This window comes from Mirounga leonina, unplaced genomic scaffold, assembly GCF_011800145.1.
Source record: "Mirounga leonina isolate KUSES-001 unplaced genomic scaffold, KU_Mleo_1.0 Mir_353, whole genome shotgun sequence".
Classification (NCBI taxonomy): Eukaryota; Metazoa; Chordata; class Mammalia; order Carnivora; family Phocidae; genus Mirounga; species Mirounga leonina.
In genome coordinates, this window is record NW_023270699.1 from 217,764 (window position 1) to 234,000 (window position 16,237).

The 16,237-nt window shown below is 50.9% G+C and overlaps 1 protein-coding gene across 8 annotated transcripts in view; it reads right to left on the reverse strand.

The window, feature by feature from the left end:
- The window catches only part of DIP2A (disco interacting protein 2 homolog A), an 81,504-nt gene that overhangs the window by 10,904 nt on the left and 54,363 nt on the right, over positions 1-16,237 (reverse strand). For all 8 annotated transcript variants that reach the window (XR_004683718.1, XM_035029985.1, XM_035029982.1 and 5 more), the window contains 8 exons: positions 11,923-12,124; positions 10,985-11,094; positions 10,829-10,909; positions 7,626-7,749; positions 2,195-2,316; positions 1,957-2,068; positions 809-918; positions 189-319 (listed from right to left, as the gene is read on the reverse strand). Coding sequence is in view for 7 of the 8 variants with exons in the window: in XM_035029985.1 (XP_034885876.1) it covers positions 189-319; positions 809-918; positions 1,957-2,068; positions 2,195-2,316; positions 7,626-7,749; positions 10,829-10,909; positions 10,985-11,094; positions 11,923-12,124 (992 nt within the window). In the remaining variant the exon portion in view is untranslated. The remainder of the gene's footprint in view (positions 1-188; positions 320-808; positions 919-1,956; positions 2,069-2,194; positions 2,317-7,625; positions 7,750-10,828; positions 10,910-10,984; positions 11,095-11,922; positions 12,125-16,237) is intronic.

The following is a 16,237-nucleotide window of genomic DNA, read 5'->3' on the forward strand; positions in this document are numbered from 1 at the left end:
GCAGCACTCACCTACTCACCACCTGCTCACCACCCGCATCACTCACCTGCTCACCACCCGCATCACTCACCTACTCACCACCTGCAGCACTCACCGACTCACCACCTGCTCACCACCTGCAGCACTCACCAACTCACCACCTGCTCACCACCTGCAGCGCTCACCTGAGCACCACCTGCAGCACTCACCTGCACAGACACCACAGGGCGAAGCCGAGGCCACAGTAGGGGTCAAGGCATATGGCGATCTGCCTCGAGGGGTACAGCTCACACTGCAGCTTTATGGAGCGGCACAAGGCACTTGTGGCCGCGTGTGACATCTTAAGGAGTAAAATGGAAGTTCTGGTCAGTGATGTGAGGGAAGAGAGAAAGTGAAGAGCAGTGCCTGTCAACAATGCGGCCAGACACAGTTGCTTCCTTAAAGGATGGCTGGCTCAAATCCCCATTCAAACCAAATAATACATAGGAAATGGCACACTAAAGACCTTCTAAATGAAATTTCAGAATATGAAAAAATTTAATGGAGCTCTTGGCTCCTGGTGAGGGGACAGACTCATTAAAGCCACCTGCTCCCAAAGCTAGGTATAAATTCTAAAGTTTAGATGTTACCATAAAACATCAAAATATGCATAGTTCTCGGGCTAACCTGATTCCGGGGGTTTACTGGTATTTAACACAAACTTCAAGGAACACTATTGTTGCTTCCAGCTGTGGATGAGAGTGGGGCCCTGCGTAAACCTGCACCCAACAACCTTTTTCCCCACCCATCAGAGGCGGAAGCAAATAAGAGCTATGACCCCAGGACCCACCTTCACGCCTGCTAATATCCCCGTAGTTGACACGCTGAAGTCCAAGTATGCGAGCACATCTGGAGACGGGGGCCTGAAAATGTTTGCCACCTTCTTTTTTGGTATGTCATCTGTTGAAGCAGTGACCCCAGTAATGTTAACGCTACTCCAGGCTCTCAAAGGGAGAAAGAAAACATGATCCGTACCCGGGGAGTCCTGGGGAGAGCCCGCGCAGAACAGGAGGGAGGCCTGGAGACAGCAGGCCACACGCATATGTGGAGAAGCTCATTTTAACCTTCAGGAAAATGTCATGTGGAGCAGACCCACCATGACTGCTCTGAGTGCGTGGTGACAGGGACGGTGGGCGAGGTGCATTTACCAGTGCGAGAGCTCGGAGGAGCAAGGACTTGCCAAAGGTCACAAATCCTGTGGCAGAACCACTACCAGCGAGAGCTATGGGCAGGCTCCCAGGGCTCTCCCTGCTTCATCGTTCCTGTAAGACCACGAGGCGGACTCAAGTGAGGCAAGGGCTGGAGCCTACGTTGCCGCAAGCTGGACAAGCAACAGGACTGTCTGGAGCCAGTCTGCTGGCTCCACACCGGCTGCCCTGGACCAGCTCCCCAGGCCTGTAGACGGGTACCGGGCCGGTAGCCAGACGACACAATCCCTGACCGCTTGCCCTGGGGTGCAAGGGCAGATGTCTGCCAGGTGCGGGGGTCACATGGTTGTGCACCACAGCCCACCCACAAAGCCTGTGGGGTGCTGCTCGTTTGGGGCATCTCAGTCCCAGGCTGACCTCAAGGCTCAAGGCACAGCGGTCCAGGGGTGTACAGCCCTTCCTGTTGGCCCACAAGCATCTCATGGGGCACAGCAGCATTCACCAATGACGGGACAAGGGACGGAGGTGTGTGTGTGGTGGGCCCACCTGCTGTACCACGAGGAGGGGTGGTCCGCAGACGCACCGGCTTCCGACAAGGGCTTCTGCCCCACGGCTGCAGGGGTCCCGCCATGAGGGAGGCCCAGAGGCGAGCGGCCCTTCGCCACCTATTTCAGCTGCTCCCACCCAACTTCTGTTGTCTGGTGGCAAACGTACAATCCGTACAACAAAGAAAGGAAAGGTGGTGTGTCCTGGGGGCCAGTGCATACACCGAGGCGCCGAGGACCCTCACCTGTGTCTAGAATGGTCGGCCAGGTCCTGATGTCCACGGCGGCGGCCGCGTCTTTGGACTTGAGCAGCCGCATGATGGCCTGTGTGGTGAGGACGCAAGTGGACTTGCTGACCTGCAGAGCACGGGGGTTGAAGGTGTGAGCGGGACGTAGGGCCTGGGAGAGGTGACGTGTTGACGGCACAGGCCCCCCACCTGCCCCTGGTCAGGCCTGCCTGGCCGATCCACAGTGCACACGTACCTCCACGATCATCTTGACAGTGGGCAGCGTGGTGGTGAGGTTCTGGGGGTGCGGGGGCCGCACCGTGACGGGCACGCAGCCGCAGTACAGACAGCCGTAGAAGGCGGCAATGAGGTCCACCCCTGCAAAGACACGTGGTCAGAGAGGGTCAGGGCGGGGTGGAATGTGACGAACAGCACCTAGCACCACGGAGGGCCAAACAGATGAGAGGGTCCCAGTCCATCATTACCCGGATAAAACCATGACTACTCCAAACTGATATGGTATTGAGACAGGAAACTGAAGGACTCCATAAAAATCTGATTTTGGCTCCTTTTCTTGCCTCTCTTCTTGCTAGGACCTGCACCCCCACTTTACACATGCAAATGGTTTATGTCCCCCTCGTAAGGGACGAGGAGTTAATGATTTCTTTAGAATACATAACATCTAAGGAACGATCCGACCTGGTGAGAATGAGTATCCTGGACCCGCAGCTCTAGAGACATCTCTAGGCCAAGGCCCCCTGGCTCCACAGAATATCACCTAAACCAGCTCCCGATGACTAAGAGGACATGCACACCAAACCACAGTCCTCAGTAAAACCCCCCACATCCCAAACAAAGATGGGACTCTCTCTCCTTACCTGAGTCTCCCAAACACTGTCCATAACTGCGCTCTCTCTACACCTTCAATAAACTCTATTTCATTCCTATCTTGGCTGGTCCTGCAGGACTCCCTCCCAGTGCCCAGACCCGGCCTGCTGGCAACATATTTGTAGCAAGTGCTATGAGGGATGTACAGAGACTATCCTGAAAGGCTGGAGAGGTAGAAGAGGGTGTGTCCGTGGCACAGAGGAGGGCACCGAGGGCAGGAGGTCTCCAGCCCGGGAGCAGCACTAGGCCTACCATTCCGGGGGCCAAGCACAGGGTAGATGAGCAAGGGAAGTAGGAACCCTTTTGAGGGACAGGCTGCCCAGCTCTGAAAAGGAGGGAACACGGGAGGGTGAGGGGTCTGCCCACCAAGGAGAACAGAGCTACAGCAGGAGGTGATGGGGAGGATGAGGCGGGGGTCTGCCCCCTTGGAGAACTGGAAACTTGGAAGGCTGCAACTCCTTGCACATCGGTTCTCAGGCCAGGGCATCCCTCCTTGCTCTCAGCTTTACATCATAACACGTGACCACCAAAATGTTCCTTCAGATTTCTACATGTTTAAGTCTTAGGGGGAATTATACCGCACTTAAAACCTATGCTCCCATCTTGAACTCAATCCAGCTTGAGACGCTTGCCCCCCCCCCCCAAACACACCCTGGAGACCCTTCAGAGCACACAGGGCCCCCACCTGGCATCCTCAGGCTACAAAACACCAGCCTCAGGCTATTTCAATTCCAGGGTCAAAATAACTCTGTCCCATTTAACCTGGCTGGTGGGTTTCACCGGATTACAAGTTCCCAATGCTCCACCAATATTAATAGCGGACTCTGAGGCCAGGGTTGCTCAGCAGGGCCGTGAGCACACCCAGCAGGCTGGTGCACATATGAGTGCTCTTACACCCAGCATGGTCGCTTCCCAACACAGCACATGAGGAAGACGTCGACAGGAGCCCACTTCCTTGAGCTCACAAAACTCATGATGCTCCCTGAACGCACATATTTCCAGGTGCACAGGTGGGGAGAATCCTTCTGATCCCACCAGCATACACAACACACCCAGTGGCAAATGCAAAGGGGGGGGGGGGGAGTGCCCTCCCCACGGGGACCGAGCTCAGCCTACAGCTACTATACTCTCTACCTGCTGGCACGTTTTCAGATGTAAATTTAGACCTTCAGCATGCATTTTCTTTTTTGTTGTTAAAAATGGTTTAAGAATAGCGTCAAACACACTTCACAGTAGCGAAGAGCATCAGGCCCCTCCCTCTCTTCACCCTCCTGGATTCTCAATTATCAAGATCGCACTGGTTTGCTACCCATCTTTCCTTCCCTTTTCCTGTAGTTAAGCCTTCCCAGTGTTTCCCAGTTACTGCAGCCCTGCGCTTCCCTGTGGGCGCGCTCCCTGTGGGCACATTCCCTGTGGGCACATTCCCTGCGGGCGTGTTCCCTGTGCCTGCGCTCCCTATGGGCGCGCTTCCTGCGAGCGCACTCCCTGCGGGCACATTCCCTGTGGGCGCCCTCCGGGGTGCTGTGCGTGCTTCCAGCCCCAGCCCTGAGCCCGGGGCTCCGCACCACTGCAGCCGGTGTGGACAGCTCGTGGCCAGGGAGCTCCAGCTCAGCCATGTCTCTGCCCCTCGCAGTCAGGGTGAAGCTTGCCTTACGTCTGGAATCCAGGGGTACTTGAAGAGTGGGGACTGAGCTCACCCTAGGGAAACGTACCCTCACAGCCCAGGTGATGTGGGAAACAGACGCAGAAGGAAATGTAGATAAAAGTAAATGTCCTTATAACCTGCAGCCCGTTGACGAATACTCGAGGCGGGCAGAGTGTAACATTCCTCCAGGAAGCTCCTGTCTTAATGTTGATGCCTTGTTAACAGGGAAAAACAACCCTAGCTTGACAAGAGCCAGGCCTCTGGTATCCTGTGAGTCTTCTTCAGCAGGTCCAAGTCCTTTTGGACACCTCCCTTTTCCTTCCCTCCCCCAACTCCCAAGCATATGATCAGCAGCTCCTTCTGCCCACGGGTCCTGTCCCCCCGGTCCCGTCCCCAGGCTTTAATAAAGCCACCTTTTTGCACCAAAGACGTCTCAAGAATTCCTTCTTGGCCGTCGGCTCTGGACCCCAACACTCCAAACCACATCACAGGGAATGGAAGGAGGAGAAAAAAAAGTGATGCCAGTGGGAGTTTGGGGAGTATTCGAGTTACCATGTATGTGTGCCAAGAAAGAGACTAGGCTGCCACCCTGCCCCAGGCCCCAGGAAGGGGAGACGTCTGCACTCCGTGGCAGTCCCCCAAGAAAGAGGCTCCCCGGTCCCACCAGCAGCAGCAGTCCCACATGGAGAAGTGCTGAATGCAACCCACGGTACCCCAGAGATGCTGAAAAGGGGCCTGGACAAGTGGTCCAGAGATGAAGCACAGAGCACACTCGAGAGAAGGCACCCGACGGGGAGGATAGATCCAAGCCACAAGTCAGAAGAGTGCCAGGTGCAGGAAAAAGGGAGGAAAAGCAGGCAGGAGAAAGAATATTTTCCTGAGATGAAGATGAGAACCCCAAGATTAAACAGGCAAGACAGTGAGCAGGACCCACCCCTGGGCGCAGCCCCATGCTTTCCTGGACTCTGAGTTGAAAAGGGAAGCCTGCAAGACTCTAGGCCATATGACTCACAAACGGGGAAGAAGAGCTGGACTCTGACCTGCGAGACTGGAGAAGCCCGGATACGACCGTGAGAAACAGACCCAGGCGTCCTGCTCCAGCGAAGGCGTGAGTCGCCACAAGAGGGAGAGACACTGAGTGCACGGCCCTGTGTGCCAGACCCACCAACAGGAAAACAACAAACTCACAGAAGGGGCACCTCCAGACCAGGGGCCGGATCGGATAGGGCAGGCGGAGCCCCAGGTCACCAAACCGAGGCTTAACCTAATTACACGTACGGCCTCTCCCAGAAAGGGGAGCTCAGCGTCCGTCAGGAGTCACCTGGTCGGCACGAGCGAGGTCCTCTGTCTGGCAGACCCCATGGTCCCCTGAAGGAGAGTGACCTTGTCCAACTAACCCGAGTTTTCCCGGGATCACGTCCTCGTCCTGTTCCCTCCTGCCCATGAACATCTCTCATCTGTGCGGCTCCCTGGGGCTCCTTTCTGCCCGCTACGCTGCAGGCGGCCGGGTTCAGGGGTCACCAGAGAAAGCCAATCAGACCTCCAAAATTTACCCCGTTGGATTTTGTTCTTTAACAATCACAAAGTGTACAAACCATTATCAACAACCAAGAACTCAGGAGACCACTGGTCCTAGGATTGCTTCCTGAGAAACCAGTTAGAGAAGGAGCGTCAGAAACCTGCATGACCAGGAGACAGACAGCTCCAGGGGGAACTGAAAGCAAAGGAGGAGAAGCCAAGAGGCTGGATTTGTAAGGGCCGTCCATCCATCCCTCTGATAACGCAGACACAAGACAGCAACAAGGTTGGGGGGGGGGGCGGGGGCAGGCGGTGGAGATGCAGAAAAGCATGTGCAAAAATTTTAAACTGTTTCCAAACTTCATTTAGGTGGTTACAGTATTTGTGCTGTTATTCTGGGGATGCTGCATGTGATGCAGGTTTGAGTGACTGAGTGATTATGGGGCTATGTGAATTCCATCATCTCCCTGTTCTGAAGAACCAGGATCCTCGGTATGGAAAATGGGAGATACAAGGTAGGAGGGGTTTAGTCCTGAATTAAATGGGACGTGACAGGATAAACTCATAAGGTACTGCCTCTCTAAGAGATACAATTGCATTTAATTGTAATACCTAGATCTGCTTGCTGAAAGGCCAATAAACAGCAGTCAATCTGGAAGAAATGCGCATCCCTCAGGCCCAGGTTTTGTTCTGGGGGCACTGGGGTCTCCACGGAGGGATGGCTGGCTCTAGATCTGGGGTGGGACGGGCAGGACGCGAGCCTGCAGCAGACTGTGGTCGCGTGAGACCAGCCGGGAGGGGCTCCTATTGGCCGAACGTGGGATGACCTGAGCTTTGACAAAGAAACTAACTGCAAAGGACTGAAACCCAACAAAGTCATTTCAGCCCAGGAGTTCACAGTGATGTATGTATTTCTAGATCCACTGGAGTGTGACAGGAATACACAGGACCGACAGAAGGAAAGCATCAGCACGTAGGGATTCCACCACTGGGGAGCCAAATGCTAGATGAAGGAAGTTTCTGTGTGTTAGTTTCATGGCCAATAAATGAAAACAGGAAATGACAGAATGAGAATATCACTGTTTCGTGACCCTGAAGAATGAATGAATGAATGAACTCTGAAGCATCAACAGTGGATGCTAACATCACAGAAGGAGACACAAGCCAACATGGGTCCCTGATGAGATAATTCAACACCACTTGGAGTCGGCCAAGGCACCAAACCCCTATCTGACCCAGGGCCAGGACCTCGCTGCCAACCTGCAGGAAAGACGGGAGCCAAGAACCCGCTGGCTTGCTCCGGGACTGGGGGGCCTCTGCAGAGGCAACCCAGAGCTTCCATCGATAAAGTATGAAGAGGGGGAGAGGGAGAGCCTGTGGATTAAAAGAGACTAAAAACATACCAGATGTAAAGAAAACTGGCAGACTAAGCCGACGTGCAGGGTGCCCCACTGGGTGCTCAGATGCTGGGGAACTGGAAGAGAGGGCTACAGAGCTCAGGGGTAGAGGCTGCTCGGGGGGGGTGGAGGAGTTTGTGCTGGGGACACCCGGGACACCTGGCCAAGACCTACTTTCCGACCTGGCTGTAGGTTACGGGGTGTCTGCTTTATAATAAGAGAGGGCCCCCTGTGCTTACCTGGGGGGTAGACCAAAGCCACGTGGTCCCCGGTGCCCAGTCTTGCCTTCTCCATCAGGGCGGCGGCCACCCTCTCTGCCTTCTTGTGCAGCTGGACGCAGGTTGCAGTGCTGGTGACGCTGCCCTAGGAAGGTGGTCCCTGCATCAGCGCGGAGCTGGGGGCGGGGTCTGTTCCTCGGGCACCTGAGCACACACCGCTCGTGCCCTGTGCCCCGAACTCCTGCGGTTAGGGCTGGGGCCTGCGCCAGTTCTCAGGACACACCTAGTCGTCTGTATCTCAGGGAGGGTTCCCAAAGGCGGCTGGTTCTTCAGCAGGGAAGGGACAAGCTGTGCAGGTCTCCAGAGAGCCTGCAGCAGTGGGCATGCTGCTTGTCCAGGACAGCCCGAGGCTCAGCCGTTAGAGAAAACTCTTGAGGGCGCCCAGTTGGCTCAGTTGGTCAAGTGTCTGACTCTTGATTTCGGCTCAGGTCACGATCTCAGGGTCGTGAGATCGAGCCCCACGTCGGGCTCCACTGGGCATGTCACCTGCTTAAGGTGCTCTCTCTCCCTCTGTCCCTCCCCCAACTCGCTCCCGTGTGCTCGCTCGCGCTCTAAAAAAATTTTTTCAAATAAATTAACTAAATTTAATTAAATTAAGAAAAGAAAACTCTTTTGGCCTTTTTGATAAAATCTGTTAAATATAACAACATTATAAAGAATAATAGAATAGGGCGCCTAGGTGGCTCAGTTGGTTAAGCAACTGCCTTCGGCTCAGGTCATGATCCTGGAGTCCCTGGATCGAGTCCCGCATCGGGCTCCTTGCTCGGCAGGGAGCCTGCTTCTCCCTCTGACCCTCTCCCCTCTCATGTGCTCTCTCTCATTCTCTCTGTCTCAAAAAAAAAAAAAAAAAAAAAATCTTTAAAGAATAATAGAATAAATATCCAGGTTCTCCTTACCTAATAATATTTTGCCACATAATGTTTAAATTTGTTTTCAAAAACATATCATCACCACTCTGCATACCAACCTTAATTCATCCTCTCCTTCCCCAGAAACAACCATTATCCCGAATATAAATACACATAATAATGCACAATAAACAAACATCCGGAAGCTACACGGTTGTGGTGTTTGAACTTCCTCTCCCCCAGGTCGGCAGCCTGCCCTCTCGGAGCACCTGGCGGACGCAGAGCATTGCGGGTGGCATGGGCCCATTTGCTCGCTCGCCTCGCGTCTCTGCCAAGGACGTCAGGACACCAGCTCCCAGCAAAGGCCTCCTTCCCTCGGCTGACCGGAGTCGGGCAGGCCTCAGAGCTTTTAGTCCTTCTTAAGGAAATTAAAAGTGCAGCTCGGTCTAAACATAATGCCCCAGAACAGACCAGCCAAAGTCAGAACCCCTCCCTTCTCCCTTACGGAGGCCAACGTGCTTGTCCGCAGAGCCAGGCTGCGTGCAAGGGAGCTGGGCTTGCTTCCCCCGAGCCCAGCTGAGGTGCAGAACGTCAGAGCCGGCAGAGCCTGCCAGCCCCCTTGGACGGCCACCTACACGGCCACAGGCCTCCTCCTAGGTCAGAGGCCAGCATGTCCCCAGGGACTCAAGGACAATTGAAAACCGAAGAAGGTTGACAAACCAAAAGAAATGCCAAGTTTTACTAGTGACTTTGAGGGGATTTGGAAAAGGCCAGGCCCAGTCTTCTGTGGGCTCCTCCTGAGCTCTCTCTTGGCTTTAAAGACCATCTACCTCGGGGCGCCTGGGTGGCTCCGTCGTTAGGCGTCTGCCTTCGGCTCAGGTCATGATCTCGGGGTCCTGGGATCGAGCCCCGCGTCAGGCTCCCTGCTTCTCCCTCTCCCTCTGCCGTTCCCCCTGCTTGTGCACTCTCTCTCTCTCTAATAAATAAAATCTTAAAAAAAAAAGACTATCTACCTCTCCACACATGCCTGGTGGGCACCTCTGTGCAGCCCCCACCCCGGGGCCCCTCCTCTCTGAGCTGCCGCCCCACACTCACCCTCCTGCAACCCACAGGAGCCACTCAGAACCACGAACCACACCACCATCACGCGCCTACAGCTCAGTCCCGCGCAGCTTCCAGCCACACCCTCGCGGTGACAGCCAGCAGCTGGCCTCGGAGCCCCTGGCACTCGGGGCCACACCCCTGTTGTTCTCATCTTCGGTTTCCCATCATGAGCTCATTTTACCTGGGCCACTTGTTAATTATTGGCTGTCTCCATGCTCTAGAAGTCAATCAGTGATAAATATGCTCTGAACACCGTTCTAGATCTGCAGATACACGGTGAACAAAGAACATAAAGTCTCTTTTACGGACTAGTTTTCCAGCAGGGAAGACTCACTGCAAGCGTCCTGAGGGCAGGACGCTTTTTCTCTTACTTAACACCCAGAACCTAACAGGTATCAATAAATATTTTTTAAATGAAGAAACAGTGGGCAGTAATAAGCAGAAACAAAAGCTAGACCAGCATTTTCTAAGGCCACAGCGACCTGCCCTTTACTGTGTCAAAGTGCAAACGTTCTCACGGCCTGTGTGAGATGCATCTGAGCGAGGCGGGATTTTTAGGGTTATTCATGTTTCTATATTTTGTCTGCTGGCCCAAAGTTGGATGTGAGGGTTACGGCACACCTCCTTCCTGTCCTGAGAACTCCTGGTACAGTGTAATCACACTAAAAGGTAGCCAAAATCATGGAAGTGAATTTCTGAATCTACCCCAGGATCAGGGCAATACACAGCATTTGTCATGTTAAAGCTATAAACAAAAAAATCTAAATTCCTAATTTTTACAAAATAAACATTTCCTTTTAGCTCACTTAGTAGTCTTTACAAGCATGCTGTTTCTAACTGAGCATTTTCCTGTTAAATACTAGCTCTACCAGGGGCGCCTGGGTGGCTCAGTTGTTGAGTGTCTGCCTTCGGCTCAGGTCATGATCCCAGGGTCCTGGGATCGAGCTCCGCATCGGGCTCCCCGCTCGGCGGGAAGCCTGCTTCTCCCTCTCCCACTCCTCCTGCTTGTGTTCCCTCTCTCGCTGTCCCTCTCTCTCTGTCAAATAAATAAATAAAATCTTAAAAAAAATACTAGCTCTACCAGAAATGTCACTGCCCAACTGAGGTGACCGCTGAGCTCCCCACACAGAAAACAGCAGGTGGGGCAGGCGGCCGGGGGCACAGCGCTCTCTGGGCAGGACCTGGGGGACAGAGCGCTGGGAGCTGGCTCACCTTGGCGTTGAGCAGCAGGAAGAGCGGGTGGTCGGGAGTGGTGTGTGCCCGCCACTGCAGCACGTCGGGTAGGAACAGGAACTGCGCAGAGAGGCCCCTCAGTCTGCAGCCTCGCCGAGGGGCGCCCTCCTCGCGCCCCAGGGCCCCGGCCGTTACCTTTCTGGCCTGATCGCTGTCCTCCAGGTGAGCCAGCTCCCTCCCCGAGGCCTGTGCGATCCTCTTCCCGGCAACCAGGTTCCCCACGATCATGGAGGCCGGCCCCACCTCTGGAAAACGGGGGATTCTGAGTGAGCAGGTGGTGGCTCAGGGACAGGACCGTCCTGTGACTTTACTGCCGGAACGCTTTCTATCTGAATGAGGCGTTTCACTCTTCACTAAGGCGCTGACGCTCAGGAAGCCAGCCGTAAGGGTCACGGTGAGCGGCGAAGAGCGTCTCTCTCTCAAATACAAGCAACCCCAGACTGAGAAACTCGCCATCCGGCGTAGACCTGGGGGTATGACTGGACCTCAGCACAGCCACACGCTCAGGGTACTGCGCGGTTTTCCTGCATTTTACATATAAAACAGGAAATTAAACCTTCCTGAGCAAATGTATTTTATTTAATGGTATCTTATGTGTTCAATAATCAGTGAAAGAAGAACAAAAAAATTTACATAACCAAAGGAACAAAAATAACAGTCAAGCTGGTCTTTGAACTTAGTTTCTAGATGTGTGAAATCAGGGAAGGGAGAGCATTCGTGGAGGCCCTTGGGCCGGCCCCAGCACCGCGCTGTCTCTCTCCATCCCTGAGCTCCACCTCTACTCCCAGGGCGCCACCCCCTCGCCCTCCAAGCCTCAGATGCCACGCCTGCACTTAGCGACTGAGATGGGTCCCAACAGGCAGCTGAGGGCCACCACACAGGTGACATGGTAAAGTTTTCTCATCTGTGGCTTGGCTCCAGGCAGGCAGGAGGTGGTGACTGCCCTGATGTAGGTCTGGCTCCTAACTCCAGCCCCAGAGACGCAGGCCCCACGCGGCTGCACCACTGAACCACGAGTGTGGCTGCCACCAATATTGAGACTGAACAGACAGCTACTGCCACACAGGACTAACCTGGTTGTTTCTGGCGAGGTTTGGGAAGGTTGGTGACACAGGTGTGAGGGCACATTAGTACATTACATGGGTGCAGCATCCCCTCCAGGAAACGCTGCTTGGTTTCAGAAATGTGAATCCCTCCGAGAGGAGCCTTGGGCAAGGTGTTGGCAGGAACCAGGGCCAGACAGTACACGCCCACCTGGTGGATGCTGTCGATGGCCTGGAAGAGAGTAACGCGAGATCGGAGGGACGCGTTTGAGACCCGCCGTGTTACCCAGCTGCAGGCAAGCACAGGCTGACCCGCTCACAGCTGCCGAGGGGCTGGGAGGCTGGGAGCTGCACCAGGTGAGAACACGCAGCTCTAAAGATCGTGGAGACATTCTGTTCAACAAGAATACATGGAAGGACGTGCAAACGTGTCTATCATTTAACACACACACGTACTGTGTGTGTGCACATATACATAAATCTGGAACTGCGTATATTAAAGAAAGAAAAGTTAGATAAGCCAGTGCAGCTGTGGGGGGCGGAAACTGGACTTCTCTGAATTTCTCTTGTGTTCAGATTTGACTTTGGAGCCATGAATATACTTTACATCCCAAAACCTTGAAGTTTTAAAAAGCATTCCCTAACAACTGAAAGCGAAATAAAAGAAATGAACTCAGCTGAACTGGAGTTAGGTTGGTGGCCAAGCCCCAGAGAGAGAATCTATTTAAAGTGACTTTAAACACGGTAATTTGATTAGTCCACCCCTAATGAGATCTGCCCTATGGGCAAAAAGAACTGCAAAAAAATGTTAAGCTGCTCTCAGAAATCTCACGTTTTAGAGGGAGTGTGGAGACCGCTGTTTTGAGACTACACTGTATAGCATGGCCTGAGGCAGATGAGTGATTCTCTGATGAGTTGTTGATGTCTGCAATTTTTCAGTGTGGGAGCAAGGAATCAGTGAGTTTAAAATTCTGTGGTCTTGAATTTGAGCTGGAACCAGCAGCATAAACTCATGATGTAGGTACTCTTACAAAGAGACATCATTTCCTACTCTGTCCAGTGAAGAAAGCCCAGAAACAGTGAAGAAGCCAGCAACATCAAGTGCCCAGATGGTGGTCCCCCAATTCCATTTCCCCTAGGAAGTAGCAAGGTCCCTAGGGTCCTGGCCATGACAGGTCTAGGATGCAAAACACACTGCCTTCCCCCAAGTATCTGAGCTTCCTCATCTCTACTATGGCCTCAAAGAATTCCAGGAGTACATCAGAAGGACTCAAGAGCCAACCTGAAGGGGCTCCCACTAACCACTGAAAAATAAAAAAAACTGTAATAGACTGAATCACATCCAGTATGTTTACATCCACTAGTTCTTAATGAAACAAATAAACAAAACTCATGGTCGCTTGAAGAGGATTCTAAGAAACCACCTTACTACTCTGAAATCAATCCTTGATCTTGTTTTCTTACACAGCCTGCCTCCAGGCCCCTGGGTGACTGAGGAGGGCATGCGCTCTCCAGAGGAGAAACTTTCAAGGCTGCTCTGGTGAGCCTTCATAATCAGGGTAGCTCCGCTGTGAAGTCCTAACAGATCAGTGACCCCAGGAGTGGTGAACAGAGGCAGCCAGAATCATATGCCACCTTCCAGGAGGAATTTTTGCCAGAAACTGAACCCGAGTCTGATCCAACCACAATGTACAGGATGACCACAGGCGACAGACACCTGTATTGAATGATAGATCTGAGACACAATCTTCAGAGCCTAGGCTGAAGAAACATACTGGACAAACAACTTGTTTTTGTCCACAAACTAACCACAAGAAAACTATGACAGAGGAAGAATCTGTAGATTAAGAAAGACTTAAAGACCTTGTCCTCACGAAGCACATTTTTTTTTTACTTCATTTTGATCCTGAATCAAACAAACTAAACATTAGATAATCAGAGAGTCTGAACAGTGACTAGATATTGAATTACAACAAGAAATTACTGTTAGGATAAAAACTCTGAACACAGCAGGTATAGAGAGAACATACCTCAATGTAAGAAAGATCATATTTGACAAACCCTCAGCCAACACCATTCTCAATGGTAAAAGGCTGAGAACTTTCTCCCCTAAGATCAGGAATAAGTACATGGAACTAGAAGTCCCAGCCACAGCAATAAGGCAAGAAAATGAAATAAAAGACATCTAAATTGGAAAGGAAGAAGTAAAACCATCACTATTTACAGATGACATGATCTTATATATAGAAAACCCTTAAGACTCCACCAGAAACTGTTAGAACTGATAAATACATCCAGTAAAATCACAGGAAACATCTGTTGTGTCTCTGTACACTAGTCTAATGAATGAGCCATCAGAAGGAGAAATTGAGAAAACCATTCCATTTACAGTTGCACCAAAAATAATAAAATAAAATAAATTTAACCAAGGAGGTAAGAAACCTATACACTAAAAACTATGACAGTGATGAAAGAAATTGAAGACACAAAGAAATAGACATTCCATGCTCGTGGATTGGAAGAATTAGTATTTTTAAAATGTCCATTCTACCCAAGGTAATCTACAGATTCAGTATAATCCCTGATTCCAATGGCATTTTTCACAGAACTAAAACAAATCATCCTAAAATTTGTAGGGAACCAAAAAAAGACCCTGAGTAGCCAAAGCAAACTTGAGGAACAAAGCTGGAGGCATCACACTTCATGATTTTGAATTATATTACAAAGTTTTAGTAACCAAAATGGTATGGTATTAGCATAAAAATAGACATACAGATCAATGGAATACAATAGAGAGCCCAGAAATAAACCCAAGCACATACGGTCGATTACTTTGTGACAAAGGAGACAAGAATATACCATGGGGAAAGGACTGTCTTCAATAAACGGTTCTGGGAAAACTGGACAGCTACATGCAAAAGAATGAAACTGGACCACTTTCTCACACCATCCACAAAAATAAAATCAAAATTGGTTAAAGACTTGAAGATAAGACCTGAAACCATGAAACTCCTAGAAGAAAACATAGGTGGTAAGCTCCCTGACACAAGTCTTTTTGATGATTTTATGGCTCTGACACCAAAAGCAAAAGCAATGAAAGCAAACATAAAACAAAAAAGCTTCTGCACAGCAGAGGAAATCATTACCAAAATGAAAAGGCAACCTACTGAGTGAGAGAAAATATTTGCAAATCATATATCTGATAAGAGGTTAATATCCCAAATATATAAAGAACTCACACAACTCAATGGCAAAAACAAACAATCCAATTTAAAAATGGGCAGAGGATCCAAATAGGCATTTTTCCAAAGAAGACATACATATACTCAACAGGTACATGAAAAGGTGCTCAACATCATTAATCATCAGGAAAATGTAAATTTTAAAAAATGAGGTATCACCTCATACCTGTCAGAATGGCTAAAATCAACAACACAAGAAACAACAGGTGTTGGCAAGATATGAAGGAAAAGGAACCCTCCCACACTGTTGGTGGGAATGCAAACTGGTGCAGCCACTCTGGAAAACAGTATGGAGGCTCCTCAAAAAATTAAAAATAGAACTACCCTACGATCCAGCAATTGTGCTACTAGGTATTTACCCCAAAAAACCCACCAAAAACACTAATTCAAAAAGATAAATGCACCCCTATGTTTAATGCAGCATTATTTACAATAGCCAAGATATGGAAGCAGCCCATGTGTCCACGGACTGATGAACGGATAAAGAACACGCGGTGTGGACACAATGGAATGCTACTCAGCTGTAAAGAAGAACGAGATCTTGCCATTCACAAATGCCATTCACAACGTGGATGGACCTCGAGGGTGTAAGCAAAATAAGTCAGTCTGAGAAAAACACGTCCCGCGTGATCTCACTTACACGTGAAATCTTGAAACTGAGCTGACAGATACAGAGAACAGACTGGTGGCTGACAGAGGTGGGGGTGGGGGGACAGAGTGGGAGAAAGTGTCAGAAGACACGAACCTCCAGGTACAAAACAGAGTCTGGGGATGTAGTGCGCAGCACGGTGACCAGAGGTAAAAAGCTGTCCTGTACCCCTCTGAAAGCTGCTGAGAGGATAGACCTTAAAGGTTCTCAATCACAAGAAAAAGAGTTGTAATTAGGTATGATGATGAATGTCTACTAGACTTACTGTGATCACTTCACAGTAGATATAAATATCAAATCATTATGTTGTACACCTGAAATTAGTATTATATGTCAATTACATCTCAATTTTTAAATTTTTTAGAATTTTTTTTAAGATTTTATTTATTTATTTGACACAGAGAGAGACAGCGAGAGAGGGAACACAAGCAGGGGGAGTGGGAGAGGGAGAAGC